Below are 22,782 nucleotides of genomic sequence, written 5' to 3'. Positions count from 1 at the left end.
AGGGTACCATTTTTAAGACATTCAAAACACTTTTCACATTATCTCATTTGATTCACACCAGAATCCTGTAGAGTGTGTGTGTGGGGGGGCCGTTACAGGTGTTTGAATAATGTCTTCCCCATCAAAATGTCAGCCCTAGAGTCAGAAGGACCTGAATTCAAAACTGGACAAGTCACTTAATCCTGTTTGCCTCAGTTTCTTCATCTGTAAAATAAGCTGGAGAAGGAAATGGCAATCCACTGCAGTATCTGCCCTAAGAAAACCCCAAATGGGGTCACAAAATATCAGAGAAGACTGGAAAAATAACCGAACAATACTGTTACTGTCTTACGGATGATGAGACCGAAGGCGGAGAGTGTGTGATTTACCAATAGTCACACAGCTGGGTAAGTGGAGGCAGGACAGCAAATTTGATCTCACGTTCTTCCTGATTTTAGTTCCTTCAATCTTTCTAATACTCCAAGCAGCAAGCCCTTACCCCTACCTGTGTGACCTCAGGTAAGTCACCTGGCCTGTGGGTCTTCTAAGGTCCTTTCTAACTCTAAATAGACTCAATTACAGACTCAAGGCCACATACATCTAGATATATCAACATTACAGGTACACACAAAAGCATACAGAGACCCAGGTACAGGTATACAGAAAAGCATATGGACATAACCAAAGAGATGCAGGTATACACAAAAGTATACAGACGGAACCACAGACATGCACAGAGCTACAAAAATTCACAGACAGGCACAAGCACTGCCAGAGCCAATACCTAACCATACCAAAAACACCCACAGAGGCCCTGTGCTCCTATCAGTCAAGAGGGGAAAAACCGCCCACCCTCCTGAGGTTTATTTCTAAACTAGTTAAACCTCATTTCTAAATTGAGCCTCTAATTGTGAAGCCTTAACCCCTCCCTGTCTGCTCTGATAATTCAGGCCCCATCTGGCCGGGGAGAAGGGGTGGGTGAGGAAGAGGAAGGGGAAAGGGTGGGGTTTGGACTCCCCTCCCAGGGCTCCCAGGGCTTCGCCTGCCCCTTTGGGAGTGCAGGCGGCTGTGAGCCTCACAAGCACAAGGGATCCTCAGACTTAGAGCTGGGAGGACGCCGGGCACAGCTGATCCAGCTCTGTTTCATAGATGGGAAGATTGAGGCCAAAAACGGAGGAAAACCTTGCTGTCGAGCCAGGTTTTCTGTATTCCGAGCCTCAGCCCTTTCTGTTGTCATCAGCCATTTAATTCCCTTTTTGTTGAAATTAATCATAGACATTAACCTGGAAGCGCTAAGGTCTTACTCCAGAAATTGGGCTTTCCTCAGAGGCTCTCCATGGGTCCTCAGAGAGGGCTCAGGAAGGAGAATAGCAGACTTGGATCCTCTCTGCAGGGACCCCTAACTAAGGTCCTTGCCCCATCCCGTCTCTGTCCCTCATCACTCCTAGCCCTCCCCTCTACAGCTGCCTCATGGGCTTCTCATTCCCTGCCCCGCCCCTAACTCCTGGACGCCCAGCCTCATAACTGCAGATGCTCAGGCTCCCAGAAGCCCCCTACCCTATCCCTGCTCCTCCAATCTCTCCAAGTGCCAGATCCTGACCTCTCCATCCCAACCTGCTCTTTCTGTCCTCAGCTCCCAATCCCGGACCATCTGTCTCTGCCCCCTATCCCAGCCTCATTCACAAGGCCCTAGGATGAAATGCTGGAAGGGACCTGTCTAGTCTGTCCATCTGAGTTTACAGATGAGGAAACTGATGTCTGGAGAAGTAAACTACCCGGGTCTCCTGACTCCAAACTCATTGCTCTGACTCCCCCCCACATTCCTTCTCTTGCTGTGCAGGGGGTCCTCTCCATCTTCAGCCCTGCCAGCCCATCCTTGTACGGGGCTCCCTCCTACATGAGTCCCTCTACCCCCTCAGCGCTCCCCCACCTGCCTGTGCGTGTGACTCTATGTACGCATTCGCTTCGGTGTGAGTGAGTGACAGTGCGGACGTGGGAGTGAATGTTTGGAGTGGTGCTTTTGAAACCGTAGAGGAGAGAGCTTTTCAAATTCCCCAAGAGTACTTTATTTCTGCTCTGTGAGTTAACGCTTTCGAGTCCCCAGCACTTCCCACCTCCACTTCCCCCTTGAAGCTTCCCTCAGCTCCCCCAGAGCTGGGAAATTTCCAGACCTTCCTCCTTCACCACCAGAGGGTGGGGAGCCCTGGCAGACGGGAGCCCCATGCAGTGGGGGGAGAGGACACCAGCTCCCCACCCACTGGAGTTCACAGTGTCCCAGCCTGGTGCCAGCTGCCAGGATCCAGATGGGCTTGGCCCTAGGGGCTGGGGCCGGGCCAGGACAGGGAGTGGAGTGGGGGCTGAGGCGCTGTGGAGCCGGGCACGGCGGCCAGCAGCCCCTCTGTGGAGACATCTCTGCTGGTGCCCCCTTGCCCAGCCCCACTTCTCATTGATGGCAGCCAAGCTGTCTGCCCCAGGGCCCCTGACAGGGAGACCTGCCTTAGCCAGAGCAACCAGCTCGGTGGAGCTGTGGCAGCTGGGGGCTGGGCAGTGTCTGCTCTCCATGCCAGGCCTTGGGCTCCACCTGGCTAGCCTGGGGGCCCCTCACGGCTCCCACTGAGCCTGGCTTTCTCCATACCTCCCACGGGGCTGGTTTCGGTTCCCTTGCCTGGTATAAGGTAAGGGGAGGAGGCCCCCTGGGCCAAGGGCTAACGCCACTTTCCCGGTACCCCAACCCCCTCCTTTTCTCCGCTGGCTGTGGGGTGGCTCCTCTCACCTCCCACCATAATGATGATGATAATAATACAGCATAATAATAACCAGCTGCCCCATGTTGACTCGGCTTTCGCGTTGTCGGTGCAGTCAGGGGCGCCCTAGCAGCTCCTTATGATAGAGCTCCGAGCCATCTCCTCCCCGAGCCCGACGGCGCTTGGCTGGAGGTGCCAGTCCAGAAAGGCCGGGAGTCTTTACTTTTTGGTGTCTATACGGTGACCCCTTCTCGGACGTTTGTCACCCATTTTCTGGATGGAAAGATGCCAAATTTCAGTTAGAAATTATTGAAAAAATATTTTTTTCCCATAGACGTTCAAGGACCCTTTTAGGGTCTGGACGCCAAGGTAAGAACCTCTAAGCTAAGATACGGAAGGCCAGAGGCTCCATGGGCACTGCCCCGCAGTCCCGCCCCGGAGATGATGGGGAGGGGGTGATGCTCCGGGGGCTGGGGCCGGCTGGATGGGAGCCCAGGAAGGTGTGGATATTGTGGGGGGGGCCCAGACGTGGCTGGCCCAGGATAGACTCCAGAGCGCCAGGGGACATCACGCCACTGCGGGTGGGGTGCCCCAAGGGTGACGTTCTGTGGGTGGTGTTAGGGGCGGTCCCAGAGCCAGTCCGAGGAGGGGCTCTGGGGTCCAGCTCGGAGCGACTCCCTTTGTGCCTATAAATAGGGCCTGACGTGCTCGGAGCCGAGGCCAGCTCCGCTCCAGAAAATACCACGTGACCGTACCCCCTTCTTTTCTCCCTCCCTCCCCGGGGGGCCCCGCCCCCATGACATCAACCCACAAGGCCGCGCGCTGTTGTGCAGTTTACAGAGCGTCTCCGGGACAACCGGAGCTGGGCGAGGATGGGGGGGTGGGTCGGAGAGGCTGGAGAGGGAGGCCGCGAAGGGGGGTGGCCAGCTGCCCTGCCCTCTATGTAAATGAGGGGGGGCTTGGGGGAGACGTCATCTGCATCCAATGGGGAGCGGGCGAAGTGAGCTCATCGTGGCTGGCCGAGGGTATAAGATGCCGGAGCTGGGGGCTGCGCGGGCAAAGGCCTCCCGAACCCAAGCTCCCGAGAAGGTGGGGGGTGGGCGTAGGCGGGGACAGGGATAAAGCTAAGGCCCACGCGCGCGCGCGCGCGAGAACCGTGGGGAGGGTCGCCCGCCGCTCTGCCCACCGAGCAGCCAGTCCAATTCCGGGGAGGGGCTGCGGCGACTAGAGCGCAGCCGCTGCGAGGAAGCGTGTCTCGGGGTGGGGGAACCGACCGAGCGATTCCTCCCCCAGTCCCCCTCCCCCTCGGGGGGGAAGCGGCTGCCAGCCCCCCTCCCCCGCCCGCTCCCCTCCTCCCTTCTCGCTTCCCCTCCCTCCGCCCCCGTCCCTCCCCCCCGGGGCCGCTCCTCCTCCCCTCCTCCGGCCCGCCCCTTCCCCCCTCCCACTCCCCCCTCCCCGGGGCCGCTGCGGGGGAGGAGGTGAGAGAATGGAAACACCCTTCTACCATGATGATGTGTTAAGCAGCTTGAGCGGCGGCAGCAGCACCAGCACTAGCGGCGGCGGCGGCGGTGGCGGTGGCGGCTTCGCCTCCTCCGGCCGCCTCTTCCCCCCGGCCGCGTCTCCCTTCGCTGCCGGCGGCGGCAGCATGATGAAGAAGGACGGCCTCACCCTGAACCTCAGCGATCAGGTGGTGGCCACCCTGAAGGCCGCCCCGCCGCCGCCGCCCCACGGCGCCCACCACCTGCGCGGGGACGGCGGCGGCGGCAGCGGCGGGGCGGGCGGCGGGGCGGGCTCCGGGGCCGGAGCCTCGGCCGCCGCCGAAGGGCTGCTCACGTCGCCGGACCTGGGCCTGCTGAAGCTGGCGTCCCCGGAGCTCGAGCGCCTGATCATCCAGTCCAACGGGCTGGTGACCACGACCCCCACCAGCAGCCAGTTCCTGTACCCCAAGGTGGCGGCCAGCGAGGAGCAGGAGTTCGCCGAGGGCTTCGTCAAGGCCCTGGAGGACCTGCACAAGCAGAACCAGCTGAGCGGCGCCGGCGGCGGCGGCGGCGGGGGCGGCGCGGGGCCGGCCGGGGCCGGGGGGCCGGCGGGGGCCGCGGGCGGCTGTGCGCCCACGCCAGGCGGGGCGGGCGTGGAGCTGAGCGCGGGGCCCGCGGCCGCCGCGTCCCTGGCGCAGCCCGAGCCGCCGGTCTACGCCAACCTGAGCAGCTACACGGGCTCGGCGAGCGCGCTGGGGGGCACCACGGTCAACTACAGCACGGAGACGGTGCCTTACCCGCCGCCGCCCGCCGGCCTGGGACCCGGGCCCGGCCCCGGCCCCCCGCAGCCGCACCCCCGGCTCCAGGCTCTCAAGGACGAGCCGCAGATCGTGCCCGACGTGCCCAGCTTCGGCGAGAGCCCGCCGCTGTCACCCATCGACATGGACACCCAGGAGCGCATCAAGGCGGAGCGCAAGCGGCTGCGGAACCGCATCGCGGCCTCCAAGTGCCGCAAGCGGAAGCTAGAGCGGATCTCGCGGCTCGAGGAGAAGGTGAAGAGCCTCAAGAGCCAGAACACGGAGCTGGCGTCCACGGCCAACCTTCTCCGCGAACAGGTGGCGCAGCTCAAGCAGAAGGTGCTCAGTCACGTCAACAGCGGCTGCCAGCTCCTGCCCCAACACCAGGTGCCCGCGTACTGAGGCGGCCGAGAGCCTAAGCTTCCCGAGGCCCGGGGCCCGGCCCGGGCTGTCCACCCACTGACTGGGGAGTTCGGGAGTCCGCGCGGGACTGCTTCTCCCTCAGGGCGCATGCTCGGCTGCTTCTCTCCCCTGACCCTCGGGGGCCGGGACCGGACTCTCGGACGGCTCTGACGCCTCTCCCGGGACTGCCCCGTAGGGCGCATGCCTGGCCCGGCCGACCCCTCTCTTTTGGCCATCCTCTCACCCCCTGGGGCCGGGACCCTCCGACAGACCCCGGGCGCCTGGCTCGGGGTTAGAACTAGTCCTTGGGGCGCATGCCTTACTGGAGGTCCCTCTGTTCTGGCAGCCCGCGCGCACGCAGCCCCGCGGGCCCCCGCTGCTGAGACCGCCAGCTTCAGGCTCCCTCCAGGTCCGATCCAGAGTGGCCTCCGGGCGGACTGCGGTGGATACCGAGCGGCGACATTGGGCCTTGCAGGAAACGCGAGGGGAGGGCAAACTTCGGGAGCCTGGACTTGGGGTTGCGGGACTAGCCGAGAGGGGGCCGTGGCACGCACCGGCCAGACAAGCTTCCAGCCAGGGAGGGCTGAGCGTGGGAGAGCGCCCCCCGTCCCCGGGCTCTCGCTGCTGGGGGCCTCCCCGCCCCCTGTTTACAAGCCCCAGGAGCTGCTTGGGCCACCACCGTCTAGTCAGTCCGTCCGCCCCTTTTTCTACGCCGCCTCTCCCCCTCCCCTATCGTGTGTCCGGTTTGCACAAACCCGAGTCTCCCTCCTGCCCCCTTTGTACAAAGTGTAAATGTGACACTTACAGAATTTCAAGCTATTTTTTTTGTTTGAAGTGTTCGAATTGCCCTATTTATGTTTATACCGGGAACAACGTGGTGGGTGGGTTGTTGTTGTTGTTGTTTTCTTTTTTTTTAAGAAAAAACCCTCATCCCCCCATCTGCCCCCCTTCCCTCCTTTTGCTATTACTCCACATTCCAGTATGTAATACTGTACTCTGACCTTCTGTTCAGTAAAGTATTGTTACCACGGGCTCAGGCTCCGCCTACTTCTTTTGGGGAGGGGCCTCTCCATCTCTCCTCCCCTCTGGTCCCCGGGCCACAGCCTCTCCCCCTCTCCCGTCCCTGCTCCGGCCCAGGGACTCGGAGGGGTCAGACTGGTGCTGGACCAGCACCTTCTGGCAAGTGGGAGCTCCGGGATTCTGGGAGAGCAGCATTTGCTCTGAGGCCCCCGAGAGGGAGAACCGATCTGGAGTTGGGACATCTGGCTGTGGGCAGGGCGGGGAAAGTACACCCCACTGACGTAAAGCGCTGGGGGCGCGCTTCCTAGTGGACCACCCCACCCCCAGCCCCTAAGGTGGGGGGTGGGGTGGGGAACAGAGGCCCAGGCTTGCCGGCCGGCCTGCTGGGCCCCTGGCAGGCAGCCTGCTGATTGGCAGAGCCCTGCACGCAATTATAGAACCCGGAAACTTGGGGCCAGGACGCCCAGGCCTCCCGGAATGTGGGTTTCCTGGGGGCCCCCTGTAACTCAGGCTTGGGGGTGGGCTGCAGACTCGGGTTTCTTACTTTCTCAAAGGCTCGCATCTCTGAACAGAGAAAGGAAGCGAAATTCCGCCAACGCGTGTCTATAGTGGCTGTTATTCGGCCATCAAATTGTGCTTCGCTGACACATAGTAGGAACTATCTACAACCCCCGATCCCCCAACGAGCGGCCCCTAGATGATAATAACTTACATGTGTCCCTCACTCCAAGTGAAAGGACCTCACAACCTCAGAAAAGAGCAAATAATTCAGGGCTGGAAGAAACCTTAGAGATAAAAGAGTTAAGATCTCTCATCTACATGCGGGGGAGAATGAGGACCAGAGAAAGGGATCTGTCCAAAGTCCCAGAGGTGAGCCTTAGTCTAACAACTAGCATTGAAGAAAACACGTCGAAGGCGTGTAAGGCATTCAGTACAGACGGTCCTTCCTTTGGGGGAATAATGCTCTCATCAGCACAGGGATGGCCTCCAGATCGGATCTCTCCACACTTCATTCTGCATATTAGCCCTCCAAAGAAAAAAATCTCCAGCTTCTAGAGACTTTTCTAGACTTGTTCATCTTCTGTGAACACCTGGGCAATTCAATTCAATTTAAGCTGGAATCAAAAGACATCAAAAAGCAAAAAACCTTCCATGGCAGTTGTGAGATTGTTTCTTAACACAATGCTTAGTGGGCCCTATATAAATGCTGAGTATAAAACAAATATATAGCATATGTATGCATATATAAAGAATTTGTAGAATATTTACAAAGTAAATGCAACATAGCTTTGGGGACAGAGGGCACTGAATGCTGGGAGAAAGACTTCATGAAGAAGGTGGGACTTGAAAAAAAATCAGGGCTTCACAGGAGCAGCAGGTTTTGAAGGGGAAAACCATTTACAGTTTGGGGGGCTGTCAAGGCAAAGGTGTTCAAGGCACTCTTGTGACTTGTGCATGTGCAAGAGAGAGATGGATAGACAGAAAAATGTTTAGAGGGGGGATCTGCCCCAAATCACACAACTACTAAGTGTTCAGAGTTAGGAATTTTAGGCAGGATTGCTAACTTTCTGGTCCTCACAGATATTATCCAGGGACCCAGATCCATAGAAAGTGACTGTCTTGGTTAATAGTAAATCTAACTCCCTTCACATATTGTGTTCATTCAGCAATTCTCATGAGTTTATTTATTTATTCATCCAACAAACAAGGAATACTCACATCTATTGTGTGCTGAAACACATTGAAGCTAATTAAAAATGGTGCGATCTGGCTTCTGTGCTAGGATAGCTTCAAGTCTAGAATGATAATAATAGCTAACATTTATCTAGGTTTTTAAGATCTGCAATACTCTTGATATTACCTCATTGGATCATTACAACCCTGGGAAGTAGGTACTACTATTAATCCCAGTTTTCAGATGAGGGAAGTTAAGATGAGAGATTTGTCCAGTCGTGTATGTCAGAGGCAGGCTTTGAATTCAGTTGTTTCTGACTCCAGAACTCTCTTTCTCTTTAACATTTAAATCAATCAACGAGTATTTAATCACCTGGCTCTGGCAATATAGAAACAGAAAATGAACTTGACTATAGAAATATCGAAAGAATGTCTGATTTGGAAGGGGTCTATCTTAGGTTACATAGCTAGGAAGTGGGAAAACTGGAAGAGTTTCATTGTAGTAATTCCAGATTTTTAGTCCTGTACCTTTTCTACTACACAAGACTGCCTCAGTCTCTCTAGTCTTATTAGTCCATTTTGTTGGGAAGAGATTGAGCTGGGTAGATGCTATCTGGAGGACTGAAGCTGTCATGGGGGCCTCTGAAAACAAACTGTGGGAAGGAAACATGATAATGAATGTAAAACTGGAACTTGGGGCCAGAAAGAAGTCAGTCTATTCCAACTCTAGAAATTTATTAGTTGTATGAGCCTGGCTAAATTATTTAAGCCTACCTCAACAGCAGTATCTGCAAAATGGGAATAATAATAGTATCTACCTCATAGATTTATTGTGAGGGTCCCAATGAGATAATGAATGTGAAATGCTTTATAAACCTTGAATCACTATGTACATGAAAAGAATGTAAGCTATGATTCTTCCTTCATTATCATCCTTGATTGGGTGATTTCAAGGATATAAGAAAAGTTCCCTTTTTCTCACCCCCAAATCCCTTCCCCACCCATTGGCTAAGCCCTTCAATGTCATCTGGGGCATTTCCATTGTTGTTCTGGGTTGGGATGGGGAGAAAGGAGGAAGGAGATATATGTACAGTCACTTTTAAGATTAATTTGCATCATTCACATTTTCATCATCACTTTCTTATGTCTAGACAATCAACAAAAGAATAAAGCCTTGATTTATAGTACTTTCTCATTTTGGATGCATACTAAATGTTAACACTAAACATTTAGCCAAGGGGCCTGCTGGTTCAAGCTGGCTCCAAACACATCTCTGTCTTTTTGGACATTCATATCAGAATAAAAATTCACCCCAAGTTGTGTTACTGATAAAACAGTAACCTCTCATGTAACTGAGGCAACTAGATACAGTGATGGAAGATGAGCATTTTAATACCTCCAGGTATTTACTGTGTGACCCTGGGTAAGTCAGTTAACTCAGCCTGAGTTTCCTCATCTGTAAATAAGGGAATTGGACTCGACTTTTAAGATTTCTTCCAGCTATAAATGTATAATCCTGCAAAAATTCAGTGGCGTTTGCAAAGCACTAAATAGTTTATGGGGTGTTGTTTATTAGAAGGGACTTTAGAGATCCAACTCATTCTTTTAAGAGGGAAGAAAACTGAAGTCCAGAGCTTAAAGTCACAAAGGGAATCAATGGCACAGCATTGTCCTATGGGCATTTGTCCAAAGTTGATCTGACCCCTAGCTGTCTCCATGACCCCTGGCTGTCTCCACTCTGTCTCCATGACTCTCCCCATCATGAGAGTTGTGGTGCTGGAGGCCAGACAGGATGCTGATGGTCCCGGGCAGGAACTCACCTATCATTGGAAGAGTCTACAGGAACTGAAGTATCTCCAAAATGAAAAGAGACTGTTGCTAGTTCTGATGAACAGGAGTAGAGCTTCGAGAGAAGGTTCTCTTCACAACATTGGGAGATAAATGGTTTAAGGATTATTATCCCCATTTTGCAGGTCAGGAAACTGAGGCTTAGAGGTGAAGTGACTTGTCCATGTCACAGGTGATTTCCACCTCTATCACCTTACCACCATCTCATGAACTAACGTTGGAGCTCCCCCTACTGGCAGAGGGAAGGAGGAATGAGCAGGAGTAGAAAATACAACAGACTTAGGAAATAAAAAGGAAATCCCAGCCCTATGGTTCTTAGGGGAGACTGTAGAGACCATCTAGTCCAACCCCCTTCATTTTATATATGGGAAAACTGAGGGAAATCCCAGCCTTATAATTCTTTTTAATTTTTGTTTGTTCTTTTCTTTTCCTATACTTCTTAGGGGAAACTTTAGAGACCATCTAATCCAACTCCCCTCATTTTATATGTGGCAAAACTGAGGGAAATCCCAGCCCTATAGTTCTTAGGGGAGACTTTAGAGATTATCTAGTCCAACCCCTCTCGTTTTATATGTGGAAAACAGGTCCAGAGAGCAAAATGGACTTGTCCAGGGGAACACAGGCAAATGAGCAGCAGAACCCACAAGTGAACTCATCATTGCCAAATACTAAACCATTATTCTCTCACTGTGAGAGTTGAGGATGATGTCTTTTCTTATCTTGGGTCTCAATTTTCCATCTGTAAAATGAAGTGATGGAACCAAATGTTCTCCAATTTCTATTGCCCCTCTATCCTATGATTCTCTGGTTTTTGAGATGGCTATGGCAGTGCCCTTGGCTCACCTTGGCAGTCAGGAAGGGCAGACAGATACATTACCTCCCATTTGTCCAAAGCCACAAGGAAAACTGGGAGATGGGGGGAGGAGGTGTGGAGAGTGACTTCTGAGCCAGGACCAGTGTAATCAGTGCTCCAGGCCAGGGAAGTGACTCAGAATTGGACCTCTGCCATCTCCACCCAGCCCCAGCTCCCATTGGTCCCTCAGTGTAGGGGGAGACCAAAGAGGCCTAGAGAGGCCCCAGCTCAGAGGGCTCCAATTCTCCACCCTTGCACATGGCTGAACTCACAGGGCCCTGCCCAGCTCAGCCCAGCCCTAAGGTCTCTGACATGTACTGGTTGTATAACTAGGGACAAGTTCACAAAAGCAAGGCCTTGCAGAGGTCATCATCAGACCTTTTCTTGAGAAGAATTCCCCATTTAACAATCAACAAGCATTCATCAAGGTCACATAGCATTCTCTTGAAGACTTCAAAGGAGTAAAGTCCATCATCTTTCAAGGTAGTCCAATTTCCTTTTGGACAACTTTAACTGTTTTTTTTTTTTTTTTTTTTTTTTTTTAAATGAAAGCTTTTTATTTACAAAACATATGCATGGGTAGTTTTTCAGCATTTACCCTTGCAAAACCTTCTGTTCCAAAATTTCCCCTTCTTCCCTCCCCTCCCCTAGCTGGCAGGTAGTCCAATATGTGTTAAATATGTTAAAATATATGTTAAGTCCAATATATCTATACATGTCCATACATATAGTTATCTTTCTGCACAAGAAAAATCAGATAAGTAGTAATGAAAAGAAAAATTGAGAAAGAAAACACAATGCAAGCAAAGTATAACAGAGAGAATTGTGTTCCACACTGTGTTCCCACGATCCTTTCTCTGGAAATAGATGGCTCTCTTCATAACTGAACAAGTGGAACTGATCTGAATCATCTCATTGTTGAAGAGAACCACGTCCATCAGAATTGATCATCATACAGTATTGTTGTTGCCATGTATAATGATCTCCTACTCCTGCTCATTTCACTCAGCATCAGTTCCTGTAAGTCTCTCTAGGCCTTTCTGAAATCATTCTGCTGGTCAGTTCTTACAGAACAATAATATTCCACAGCATTCATATACCACAACTTATCCAACCATTCTCCAACTGATGGGCACCCACTTAGGGACAACTTTAATTGTTAAGTTTTTCCTGACAGCAAGCTTAAATCTACCTCTCAGTAACTTCTACCAAGTGGTCCCACTTCTGCCTTTTGGGACCAATCAGGATAAACCTGATCTTCCATTAGGTTGGAGGTAGTGATCATCCCTCCATCAAGTCTTCTCTTCTGAAGCCCAAATAATCATTTAGTGTCCCTGACGCTCAGTTTTCTCTCTCACAGGATGAACTGCTGCCAGGAAACATCTTTCTATATCTTAAAGCCTTATAGAAATGAGTAATGAGAAACTACGTGATATGGTGCAGGTTGCTTCATCTGTCTAACTTCATTTTCTTGAATGAGGATAACAATACTTAAACTATCACATCCTTAAATATCTTAATTAAAATACTTAAATTTAAATAAAAATTAAAATCCTTAAAATATCAATCATATGGGGTCATGACCTGCAGTTTAAGAAGCTTTGATCTAGAGGATAAAAAAAGAGATAATTAATGGGAGATAATTAAAGGGGATAAATTAAGAAGGATTGAAAAAGGCTTCCTATAGAAAATGGAATTCTAGTTGGGACTTAAAGGAAACTTAAAGGAGGTGGAGATTGGGATGGAGAACATTCTAGGAAGGGGGACAAATAGGGAAAATGTCCAAAGCCAAGAGATTGTTTGTAGAACAGCCATGAGTCCAGTGTCACTGGATTGAAGGGTGTGGGTCAGAAGTAAGGTATAAGAAGACTGGAAAGGTAAGAAGGATCAAAGTTATGAAGGGCAATGAGAAATAGCTGAGTATAAGGAGAGGGGAGAGGGAGGTCAGGAAAGGTGATAAGGAAAACAAATTCCAGGAGAAAGTAAAAGGAATGAAGGAAGGAAGGGAGGAGAGAGAGAGAGAAAGAGAGAGACAGAGAGTGAATAAGGGAGGGAGGGGAAAGGGAAAGGGAGGGAGGGGAAAGGGAAAGGGAGGGAGAAGGAAGGGAAGAAGGAAAAAAAAAAGAAAGAAAAAGGAAACTATTACAAAAATAGAAAAACAGGGAACCCTTCCAAACTTTTTCAATGACACAAATACTATCTTGATACCTAAACCAGGGGAAGATAAAGCAAATAAAGAAAACTACATAAGAATATCCCTAATGAACATTACCATAAATGTAATATTTGCAAATACGCTATAATAATATTTTTAGTAAATCCTACACCATGACTAACTTGTATTTCCACCAGTATTTCAGGTTTAGTTCAAATTAAGAAAAACAATGAACATAGCAGACAATATTAATAGTAAATAAAAACCACATAATTACATCAATAGTTGCTGACATGGGTTTTTGACAAATTCCAACACTTATTTCTGCTTAAAAAAATAGAAAGCATAATAATAAACTGACTTTTCCCTAACACGATAAGCAGTATCTTTCTAAAATCAAGAACAAACATATAAAAAAGTTTGTAAGTCTTTTAAAAAATAATAGCTTTTTATTTTTAAAATATATGCAAAGATAATTTTCAACATTCATCTTACAAACCTTGTGTTCCAAATTTTTTACCCTCCCTTCCTTCCATCCCTCTCCCCTATCCATAGGGTATATAGGTTAAACATGTTCAATTCTTCCAAACATATTGAAAGCCTTTTAAAGACAAGTAGAGATAAAATTAAAATGTCCATTATTATTAGAAATACTTAACATGATGTTAGAAATGCTAGCCAAAGCATTTGACGAAGACAAGAAAAAGAAATAGAGGGACTAAAGATAGACAAAGAGGAAACAAAAGTAACATGTTTCTTTTTTGTTTTGTTTTATTTTTACAAAGGATGGTCTATTTAGAGGACCCTGAAGAATCAACTAAAAATAAATTGAAACAATTTATAAAATTAGGAAATTTGCAGAATAGACAATGAATCATTGACATTTGTGTATATTATCAACACAATTCAACAGGAAGAAATACAAAGAAAAATTCTGTTCAGAATAATTGCAGAATGTATAAAATAATTGGAAGTCAATCTACCAAGAAATTCACAGGAATTATATGAATATAAATATAAAACAGAAATAAAAACAGACTGAAATAATTGGAGAAATATTAATTTCTAATGGATAGCCCATGCCTATTTGCCTCTTATTGTAATAAAAATTGTAATGCTATTTAAATTAATATACTGATTCAGGATCATACCAATATATATGCACCAAAGGGCTATTGCCTACTGCCAGAAAATGAAATTCAGCTGGAAGAACAGAAAGTTAAGACTCTCAAGGGAAATAATGAAGGAAAAAAAAAACGAAAATAAGGAGCCTATTAGTAACAGATTTCAGACTGTACCACAAAGAAATAATCATTAGAATGATTTGGTACTGGTTTAAACATAGAGAGGTCAATCACTGGAAAAGATTAGATATATAGCAAGTAGCAGCAAATGAGCTAGCTTGGAGTTTTATGGACCCCAAAATTCCAACTACTGGGGCAAGAGCTCACTATTTGACAAAAATTTCTAGGAAAACTGGAAAGCAGTCTTGTAAAAATTAGGCCTAAGCCAATATCCCACAATATATATCAAGAGAATTATCAAATTGGATAATTACCAAATGACACATATAAGCTATTAAGAAATAAATTAGAAGATCATGGAAGAAATTACCTTTCAGATTTATGAATAGAAAAATAGTATGTGACCAAAAAATTATAGAAGGGAAAATTTTGATCTTACAGGTTTTTTTGTTGTTTTTTTTTTTTTGTTTTTTTTTGTTTTTACAAGCAAAATCATTATAGTTAAAATTAGAAGAGAAGTAGATAATATTTTGGGGAAGAGGAAATCATTTCATTGAAATTCTTTTGTAAGAATATTATTTACAAGATATATAAAGAACTGATTTAAGTTGATGAAAAATAAGAGTCATTTTGTGATTGATAAATGAACAAAGGTTATGCACAGGCATTTTTCAAGTGAAGCAATCTAAACTTCCAATAGCTATACTCCAAATCACTAAGATCTTGGTGAATATTTTAGAGATATGCAAATTAAAGCAACTCTGAAATTCCACTTCATACCCATTAGATGAAGAAAGATGAACAGAAAATGACAAATTTTGGAAGGGTGACAGGGGAAAAAAAAAAAAAAAAGACGAGGCACACCAGTGCACAGTTGATGCATCTGTGAATTGGTCACCCATTCTAGAAAGTAATTTGGAACTATTTTCCCAAAGTCATTAAAATGTGCATCCCCTTTCACCCAACCAATATCATTCACTACTAGGCCTATTCCTTAGAGAAGCCAAAGAAAAAGGAAAAGAAATCATGTGTACAAAACTATTTGTAGCAGCTCTTTTTTAAGTGACAAAGAACTGGAAACTGAGGAGGTATTCAATAAATTTGGTGGGGCTACAATAAAATATGATGGAGGAGATAGTTTCAGAAAAACCTGAGAAAACCTGTATGAACTAAGGCAGAATGGATTGAGAAGAACCAGGAAGATAATTTGTACAATAAAACACTATTGTAACAACAATCAAATTAAAAATACTGATGACTTTTGTCTACTACAAATCCAGAGAACTAATAAGAAAGCATTCTGACAGAGAAGCAGTAGATTCTAAGTACAGAACAGCATATGTAATTTTTGGACGTGGCCCAAAAGGGAATTTCTTTTGTTTGACTACACATTTTTGTTACAAGGATTTTTCTTTTTTTTTCTTTTCTTCTTAATGACAGAAAGAGAAAACATTTTTTTTCTTATAGACAAAGATACAATTAATTTTTTTTTCATATTTGAATGCAATTTTATTTTTATTAATGTTTTTTATTTTCAAAATATACATAGATAATTTTCAAAATTCACCCTTGCAAAACCTTGTATTCCAAATTTTTCCTTTCCTTCCTCCCACCCCCTCCCATAGACAACAAGTAATCCAATATATGTTAAACATTACAATTCTTCTACATTTGTTTCCACAAAAATGCTTCACAAAAAATTAGATCAAAAAGGGAAAAATGAAAAAGAAAACAAAATGCAAGCAAACTACAGCTAAAAGGTGAAAATAATGTTTTGTGATCCACACTCAGTTCCTACAGTTCCCCTCTGGGATCACAAGACCATTGGAACTGGAAAGCATGTCCATCAAAACCAATCATTGTATAATCTTGTTGCTGTATACAATATTCTTCTGGTTCTACTCACATCACTCAGCATCAGTTCATGTAAGTCTCTCCAGGCCTCTATGAAATCATCCTGCTGGTCAATTTTTACAGAACAATAATATTCCATAACATTCATATACCATAATTTATTTAGCCATTCTCCAACTGATGGGCATCCACTCAATTTCCAGTTTCTGGCCACTACAAAGAGAGCTGCCACAAACATTTTTGCATTTGTGGGTCCCTTTCCCTCCTTTAAGATCTCTTTAGGATGTAAGCCCAGTAGTTACACTGTCTTTGGCCATAGTTCCAAATTGCTCTCCAGAATGGTAGGATCCATTCACAACTCCACCAACAATGTATTAGTGCCCCAGTTTTCCCACATCCTTTCCAACATTCATCATTATCTTTTCTTATCTTTTTAGACAATCTAAGCATTGTATAGTGATTCCTCAGAGTTGTCTTAATTACAATTAAATTTTTAAAGTTGCTTTATGTTCTATATAAATTAAACCTATGCAGTTAAAATTAGAAGGGAAACATTTAACTGGGGAAAATCTTTGCAATAAGTTTTTCTAATAAATATCTTATTCAAAGATACGTAACAAATATATTTGAATTTATAAGAACAAGGACCATTATCCAGTGCTTAAATAATCAAAGGATGTGAACAGTTTTCCAAGAAAGAAATCTGAGCTATCAATTGCTATAAACAAATGCTTCAGAATAAAATAAAACAAAACCAATACAGTTAAACTTTTACACATTTACTGGCTATGTGACTCTGGGCAAAGTAAATTAAACTCTTCTAGCCTGTTTCCTCATTTGTAAAATGGGGATAATAGATGTTGCAGTAGACACATTGCTGGATCCAGAGTCAAGAAAACATGAATTCACATCTTGCCTCATAAAAGTGCTAGCAATGAGAATCTTCTTGAGTCATTTAATCTTTCTCTGCCTCAATTTCCTCTTCTGTAAAGCAAGAATAATAGCATTTACCTTGCAAGATTTTGTGAGAATCAAGCAGTAATACATAATGTGATTTGCAAACCTTAAAAATGCCATGTAAAAGCTAATTATGATGACGACAAATGTCAAAAGGACTCTGGTCAAACAGACACAATAATATACTGTTGGTGTAAAGGTAAATCGGCTCAGCCATTTGGGAAAGCAATTTGGAACTATGTACTCAAAGTTAGTAAACTGTGGCTAACTTGTACTACTTTGCCTCAGAAATACCACAACTAGGCCTATTTCCCAAGGAAAACAAAGAAAAAGAAGGATTAATATATATATAAGAATATTTATAGCAGTTCTTTTTGTAGTAGCAAAAAACTAAGTGCTTGCCAATCTATTGGGAATTATTGCCTAAACAAGTTATGGCATATGAAAGAAATGTATTATTATGCTGTAGGAAATGACAAAATGAATAATTTCAGAGAAACCTGGGAAAACCTGTATGATCTAATGTAGAGCAAAGTGGGAAGAACCAGGAGGACAATTTATTAAATAACAACTTTATCTAGAAAACTACTTTGAAAGATTCAAGAAGCCTGATCCATGCAATGACCAACCATGGCTTCAGAGAATTGATGATAACTCCTATTAAATCATAATCTTATTATGTGGAAGGATATCTATATTTTTGGACACAGTCAAGGTGGGAGGGAATTGTTTACTTGTATATTTGTTACAAAGACTTGGGCTTTCTTTTAACTTTTTTTCACCCATTGGTTGGTGGGAAGGTTATGGGGGATAGGGCTAGGGTATTGAAAGAGAGAGAGAGAGGGGAAATGGAAATGGTGGGGGAGGGAAAGACAGAGACAAAAATGGAGAAAGGAAAGATGGAGGGAAAGAGAGGGAAAGATAGAGGGAGAGAAAGGGAGACACAGAGATAGACACACAGGGAGAGACAGACACACACACACAGAAACAGAGAGAGGAAGGGAGAGAGAGAGAAGAGGAAAAAGGGAAAAAAGAGAGATGAAGGAAAGAAGAAAAGAGGGAGAGAAAGAGAAAGAAAAAAAAGAAACAAAGAAGGAAGGAATGGAGGGAAAGAGAGAAAGAAAAAAGAAAAAGAAAGAAGGAAGAAAGGAAGGAGAGTAATTGAGGCATCATTTTTTAAAATATAGAGAACAGGAGGAACCAGAATGAAAGAAAAACAAGATGGCTTTAAAAACAACAGGTTGAACTTACATACTTAAAAAAAAGAAAAGCAAACTACAGATAACAAAGACCTGTAGTTTTTTGTACAATACTCTACTCTTTTTCTGTTCTACCACGTGTTAAGAAATGCCTATTTTACTTGGTGTTTGTTAAATTCATCATGGAAATACAATTTGTTTTTAAAAAAAAGGTAATGACTTCCCCTCTAGATCTTTAGGCAGAAACTAGACGGCTCCTTTTGATCGATGTTGCAGAAAGAAGTCCTGTTCAGGTTCAGAGAGGGCTCTATAGCCTTTGGGTCCCATTTAACTGTGAAATCTGCTGATCTGTGTCACTTCCTCTCCTCCCCCTACCTTGTCCCAGTCCTTCCAGAGTTCCAGTAATAACATTCCTCTGCTGTGCTCCCCACTCAGGGGTCCCAACTGTCATCTCAGAGGTAACATCACCAACTCCCTTGCTTGGGGGAGGGGACAAGGAGTTTGTTGTCACTTAGCATCCTCAGTAACCATCTCCTCACTCAGATCTCACTAACTCTCACTTTCTCCATCACTCAGGATTCTTCAGCTCTCTCTTGCACTCCACCTTCATTCTCTACCAGTCAGACATCTACCCCCCCATTACCAAATCTCACTCCCTTTTCCACCCTGTTTCAGAGCTCTTTTGTCAAGAGCAGAGTTCCATGCTTTAATGCTCTAGGTGCTTAATAAATGCTTATTCCCTTCTCTTCTTTCTCTCTCCCAAACCTGTCTGGTTTCAGAAGGTAGATGGTAGGGTAGTTTGGCAGGACTTGGGATTGGCTAGAACCTCCACCAGGTCATAATACCCCTGGCATTTCCCGGATTCCATGTGAGGAGCATCGTTCTGGTAGCTGGGTCCAGGGCAGAAACAGGTGAGCCCCCGGTCTATGCCCACCCAGGTGGACAAGGTTGCTAGGTTCTAGTGCTCCTTCCTCCTTCCCTGACATCTCTAGGGAAACCTTGGTGGTCTGTTTTGGAAAATAATTTTCTACTCCTTTGTCTCAATACTGGAAATGAATATGGGTTTCAGATGCCTTGGGATGCCCACAGATGTTACCTGCTGGAGATAAACCCACGTTCCATTTTCTTCTGCTTGATCCTCTCAAGGCCTTGCTGGTCCTTTCTGTAAAATGGATCCCTTCCTTCTTCTTGGCCCTTGGAAGCAGAAAGGATGCTTCAGAATTTTCTTCCCCACTTCCATCTACTCCCGATCTCCTTCCTTATCCAGTTAGGTCTGAACTTCTTTCTGTTGAATCCACATTGATTGAATACCAAGCTTTCATGTTATCATCCAAGGTCGGATTGGACACAGAAGTGTCTTTTTGAGGGAACAATCCTACTGTCACCTGCCAGTCTTGGTCCCTTGGGTCTTCAGCCTTTCTATGGGAGAGCAGGCCATTTCAGGGCCAGAGTCTATTTCAGAAATAGGGAGCCCTAAAATTGGAGTGGGCCCCAGGTCTGGCCAGCTGGCTTCAGAGAGCCCTTAGGTCTCAGATGGTGGCTTCTTCCCAGCTAGTTTCCATTGCTTTTATCTAACCTAAAGGCATTATAGGAAGAACAGTGGACTTGGAATTAGGAAACATGTGGTGATTGTGAAATCACTTGATTTCTTTGCTTCACTTGCCCAATAGTAAATATTTATTGATTGTAGTCAATTTTAAAAGATTTTCAAGGCTTACATAAATAAAATTTTAAAATACTCTAAAGAAATAAATACTATAATGGATCTGTAATCTTGATTCAGTTCTTTGAATGATACCTATTGGAACTCTTTCTCAGGGACACTCCTCCATGCCCTCCCCTCAAGTTAGCCACAGAGGGTCCACCCTGTATTTTGAAGGCCTTCCTCAATTTCTCCCAGTGCCACGAAGAGAAGAGTAGAGCTCTCTGTCTGTGACCTACTATCTCTTCTCCTTTTCATGGGACCAGGTCATCTTTGTTCCCCCTCATAAGATTCCCTTACACCTTTATCAAAGAGCTTGTACAAACATTGTGCATTAGTCTTACTTGTCTTTGAAACTGATTATTGATTATATGCTGCAGCTAGCTCATACCCAACATGCTTCCTTCTATCGCCATTTTCAGTTTGTCTGAGATAGTGAGGTTCCAGGTCCTGCTACTAGAGAACAAATACTTTTATTGAAAACAAAGGCCTTTTCTGTAGTGAGGAGCTTGGAATTAGTCAAAGTGCTTTGCAGTTTCTTGAAAGCAATTTAATCCTCTCTCCTCCTTCCTTCCAATTCTGGGCCCTCAGCTCATTGTCCATTTCTACTACTCATCCCAGACAAAGATATTATCGGATAAATTCATATAAGAGTGTATAGTGAAGTATAAATGGAAATCTTCATCCTTTTGGTCTTTTCTGTGTGGATAGATGGGGGGAGACAACTCCTTTGAATGATCTTTGATATTTTCCAGTTTTTACAGTGTCCAGGTACTTGATGCAATCAACATAACTGTCTGTCATTCACAAACAGGAATCTCTAAGGGAACTCACAATATTGAGGGAATCCCTCTTTGATTTGTCCTCTGTGCTGGATTTTTTCTAAGTGACTGGTATATAGTGAACATGTAACCAGTGCTTGTTGCCTGTCTGCCATACATTTCACAGTTGTGAGCTTATATTTCATGGGGGTGGGAGGAATGAGTCCATTAATTGAGAGCTCTCTCCTCTCCTCACCTCACATCACTCAGATGTTCTCCCCAATTCTTGTCTCTCATCCCTATCTCACATGAAAAATGGTCCTTCTTCTTTCCTTCTCTTTATTTCTGTCTCTCTCCATGTCTCTATGTCTCTGTTTATCTCTCTCTCTCTGATATAATTGTTTTTCCAGAATATATTAATAGTGACAGCTTCTCCAACATTGACTATTTTCAACTTTTTTTTCTGAATTTTTTTATTTGTATTTATCGCATCATTAGTAATTCAGAGTAATATTTCAAGTGATTGTTGATAGATTCCAATCTTTTGTTAAACTATCGTTTATATCCTTAGATCATTCTTATATTGGAAAATGTCTTTTGGTTCTTAAATATCTGGGTCAATACTAGTCAATTTCAATTATTAGACTTTCACTAGAGATATTTGATGTTAAGATTTAGCCAATTGACTGTTTCCCTTTTTATCCTAGCTAGACTGATTTTGTTCCTGCAAAAGCTTTTAAGTTTTATTTGAAATTATCTAATTATTCTTTTATGTTCATCATTATCCAAAGCTTGGTTTGTTAAGAATTCTTTCCATAAAATAGCCTTGATATTTTACCTCAAAGTCTACAAATTGTCAAAAATGGCAATAATCAATTTTGGAGAGGTTTGGAATGATGGGTGTACCAATATATTGTTGGTGGGGTTGTGAAGTGGTGCAACTGTTTGGAAAACAATTTGGAATTATGCAAATAAAGTGACTATTATATTTATACTCTGAACTAGAGATTCTGCTACTGGGCTTTTATATCCCAAGGAAGCCATAGAAAAGAAGAAAGTCTCCACATACACCAAAATATTTGTAGCAGCACTTCTTGTGATATTTGAGAATTAGAAATAAAGTCAACACCCATCATTTGGAGAATAGCTAAACAAACTGTGGCACATGGATGAAATGATCTATTATTATGCTATAAGAAATTATGTGTATGATGAATTCATGGAATCCATGGAAACTTGGAAAGATCTACATGCACTGATATAGAATGTAATAATCAAAGCCAACAAAACAATATACACAATAACTGCACTAATGTAAATGTAAAGAAAAGCTGAACTTCAAAAAAACTAAATAGTAAATGTAACAAAATTATAAAGCTCAAGTGGGACTTAAATGAAAGGATGTGAGAGGATACCCCTTTACTATATCACTTTATGAAGCCATGAAATCCAACAGATATAATACATTGAAGGTGTTTCCAGACTCTCAATGTACTAATTAATAGTTCTGAGTATTTTTTTTCTTAAAAAATATTATTTGATATATGGGATGGCTCCCAGAGAGGGGAAGGCAGAGAGAAATTTGGGGAAATTCTTTCTATCCCTATACCTTCAATCATAGCTGTAAAAAGTGCTTCCTTCCATTCTTTATTTTTAAAAACATAATGTAACCTTTAATTTTTACATAACATGTTCATTTTGAACTTACTATGGTATATAGGGTAAGATGCTAATCTAAATCTATTTCCTGTCAACCTGCTTTTCATTTTTCCCGGTTCATAATAAACAGGGAAAACATTCCTGACTAGTTTATATCCCTTAGTTGATCAAACACAGGACTACTGTGTTTAATTTTTAAAATTTCTTTCTTGTGTTAATCTGTTTCATTGATCTACTTTTTCTTTTTTAATTATGACAAAAGTTTTGGTAATTACAGCTTTCTAGTTTGAGATTTGGAAGTAGTGGATCTTTTACATTACCACTTATTTTTATCATTTTCCCTTGAGATATTAAACCTCTTTGTTCTCCCAGATAAATTTTGAAATAATATTTTGTCCAATTCTATAAAGTTTGGGTTAGGGTGTGTGTTACAGGACAGGCCTGATTCAGACCAGC

The 22,782-nt window shown here is 44.6% G+C and overlaps 1 protein-coding gene and 1 long non-coding RNA gene across 2 annotated transcripts in view; both read left to right on the top strand.

Annotated features, from left to right (window-relative positions):
• Positions 1-4,098: 4,098 nt before the first annotated feature.
• JUND (JunD proto-oncogene, AP-1 transcription factor subunit) lies at positions 4,099-6,431 on the top strand. The gene has a single exon (XM_074303394.1). It carries the CDS (start codon positions 4,210-4,212, stop codon positions 5,398-5,400), a length of 1,191 nt encoding a protein of 396 aa, XP_074159495.1. The 5' UTR covers positions 4,099-4,209; the 3' UTR covers positions 5,401-6,431.
• Positions 6,432-19,062: 12,631 nt separating this feature from the next.
• Positions 19,063-22,782, top strand: part of LOC141562562 (uncharacterized) — a 41,915-nt gene continuing 38,195 nt past the window's right edge. The window contains exon 1 of the long non-coding RNA XR_012488207.1: positions 19,063-19,115. This is a non-coding gene — a long non-coding RNA (uncharacterized LOC141562562). The remainder of the gene's footprint in view (positions 19,116-22,782) is intronic.

The sequence above is a fragment of the Sminthopsis crassicaudata genome, chromosome 1, assembly GCF_048593235.1.
Source record: "Sminthopsis crassicaudata isolate SCR6 chromosome 1, ASM4859323v1, whole genome shotgun sequence".
In the NCBI taxonomy this organism is placed as follows: domain Eukaryota; kingdom Metazoa; phylum Chordata; class Mammalia; order Dasyuromorphia; family Dasyuridae; genus Sminthopsis; species Sminthopsis crassicaudata.
The sequence above is the reverse complement of the archived record's forward strand: the minus strand, read 5'-3'. Positions and strand labels throughout refer to the sequence as shown.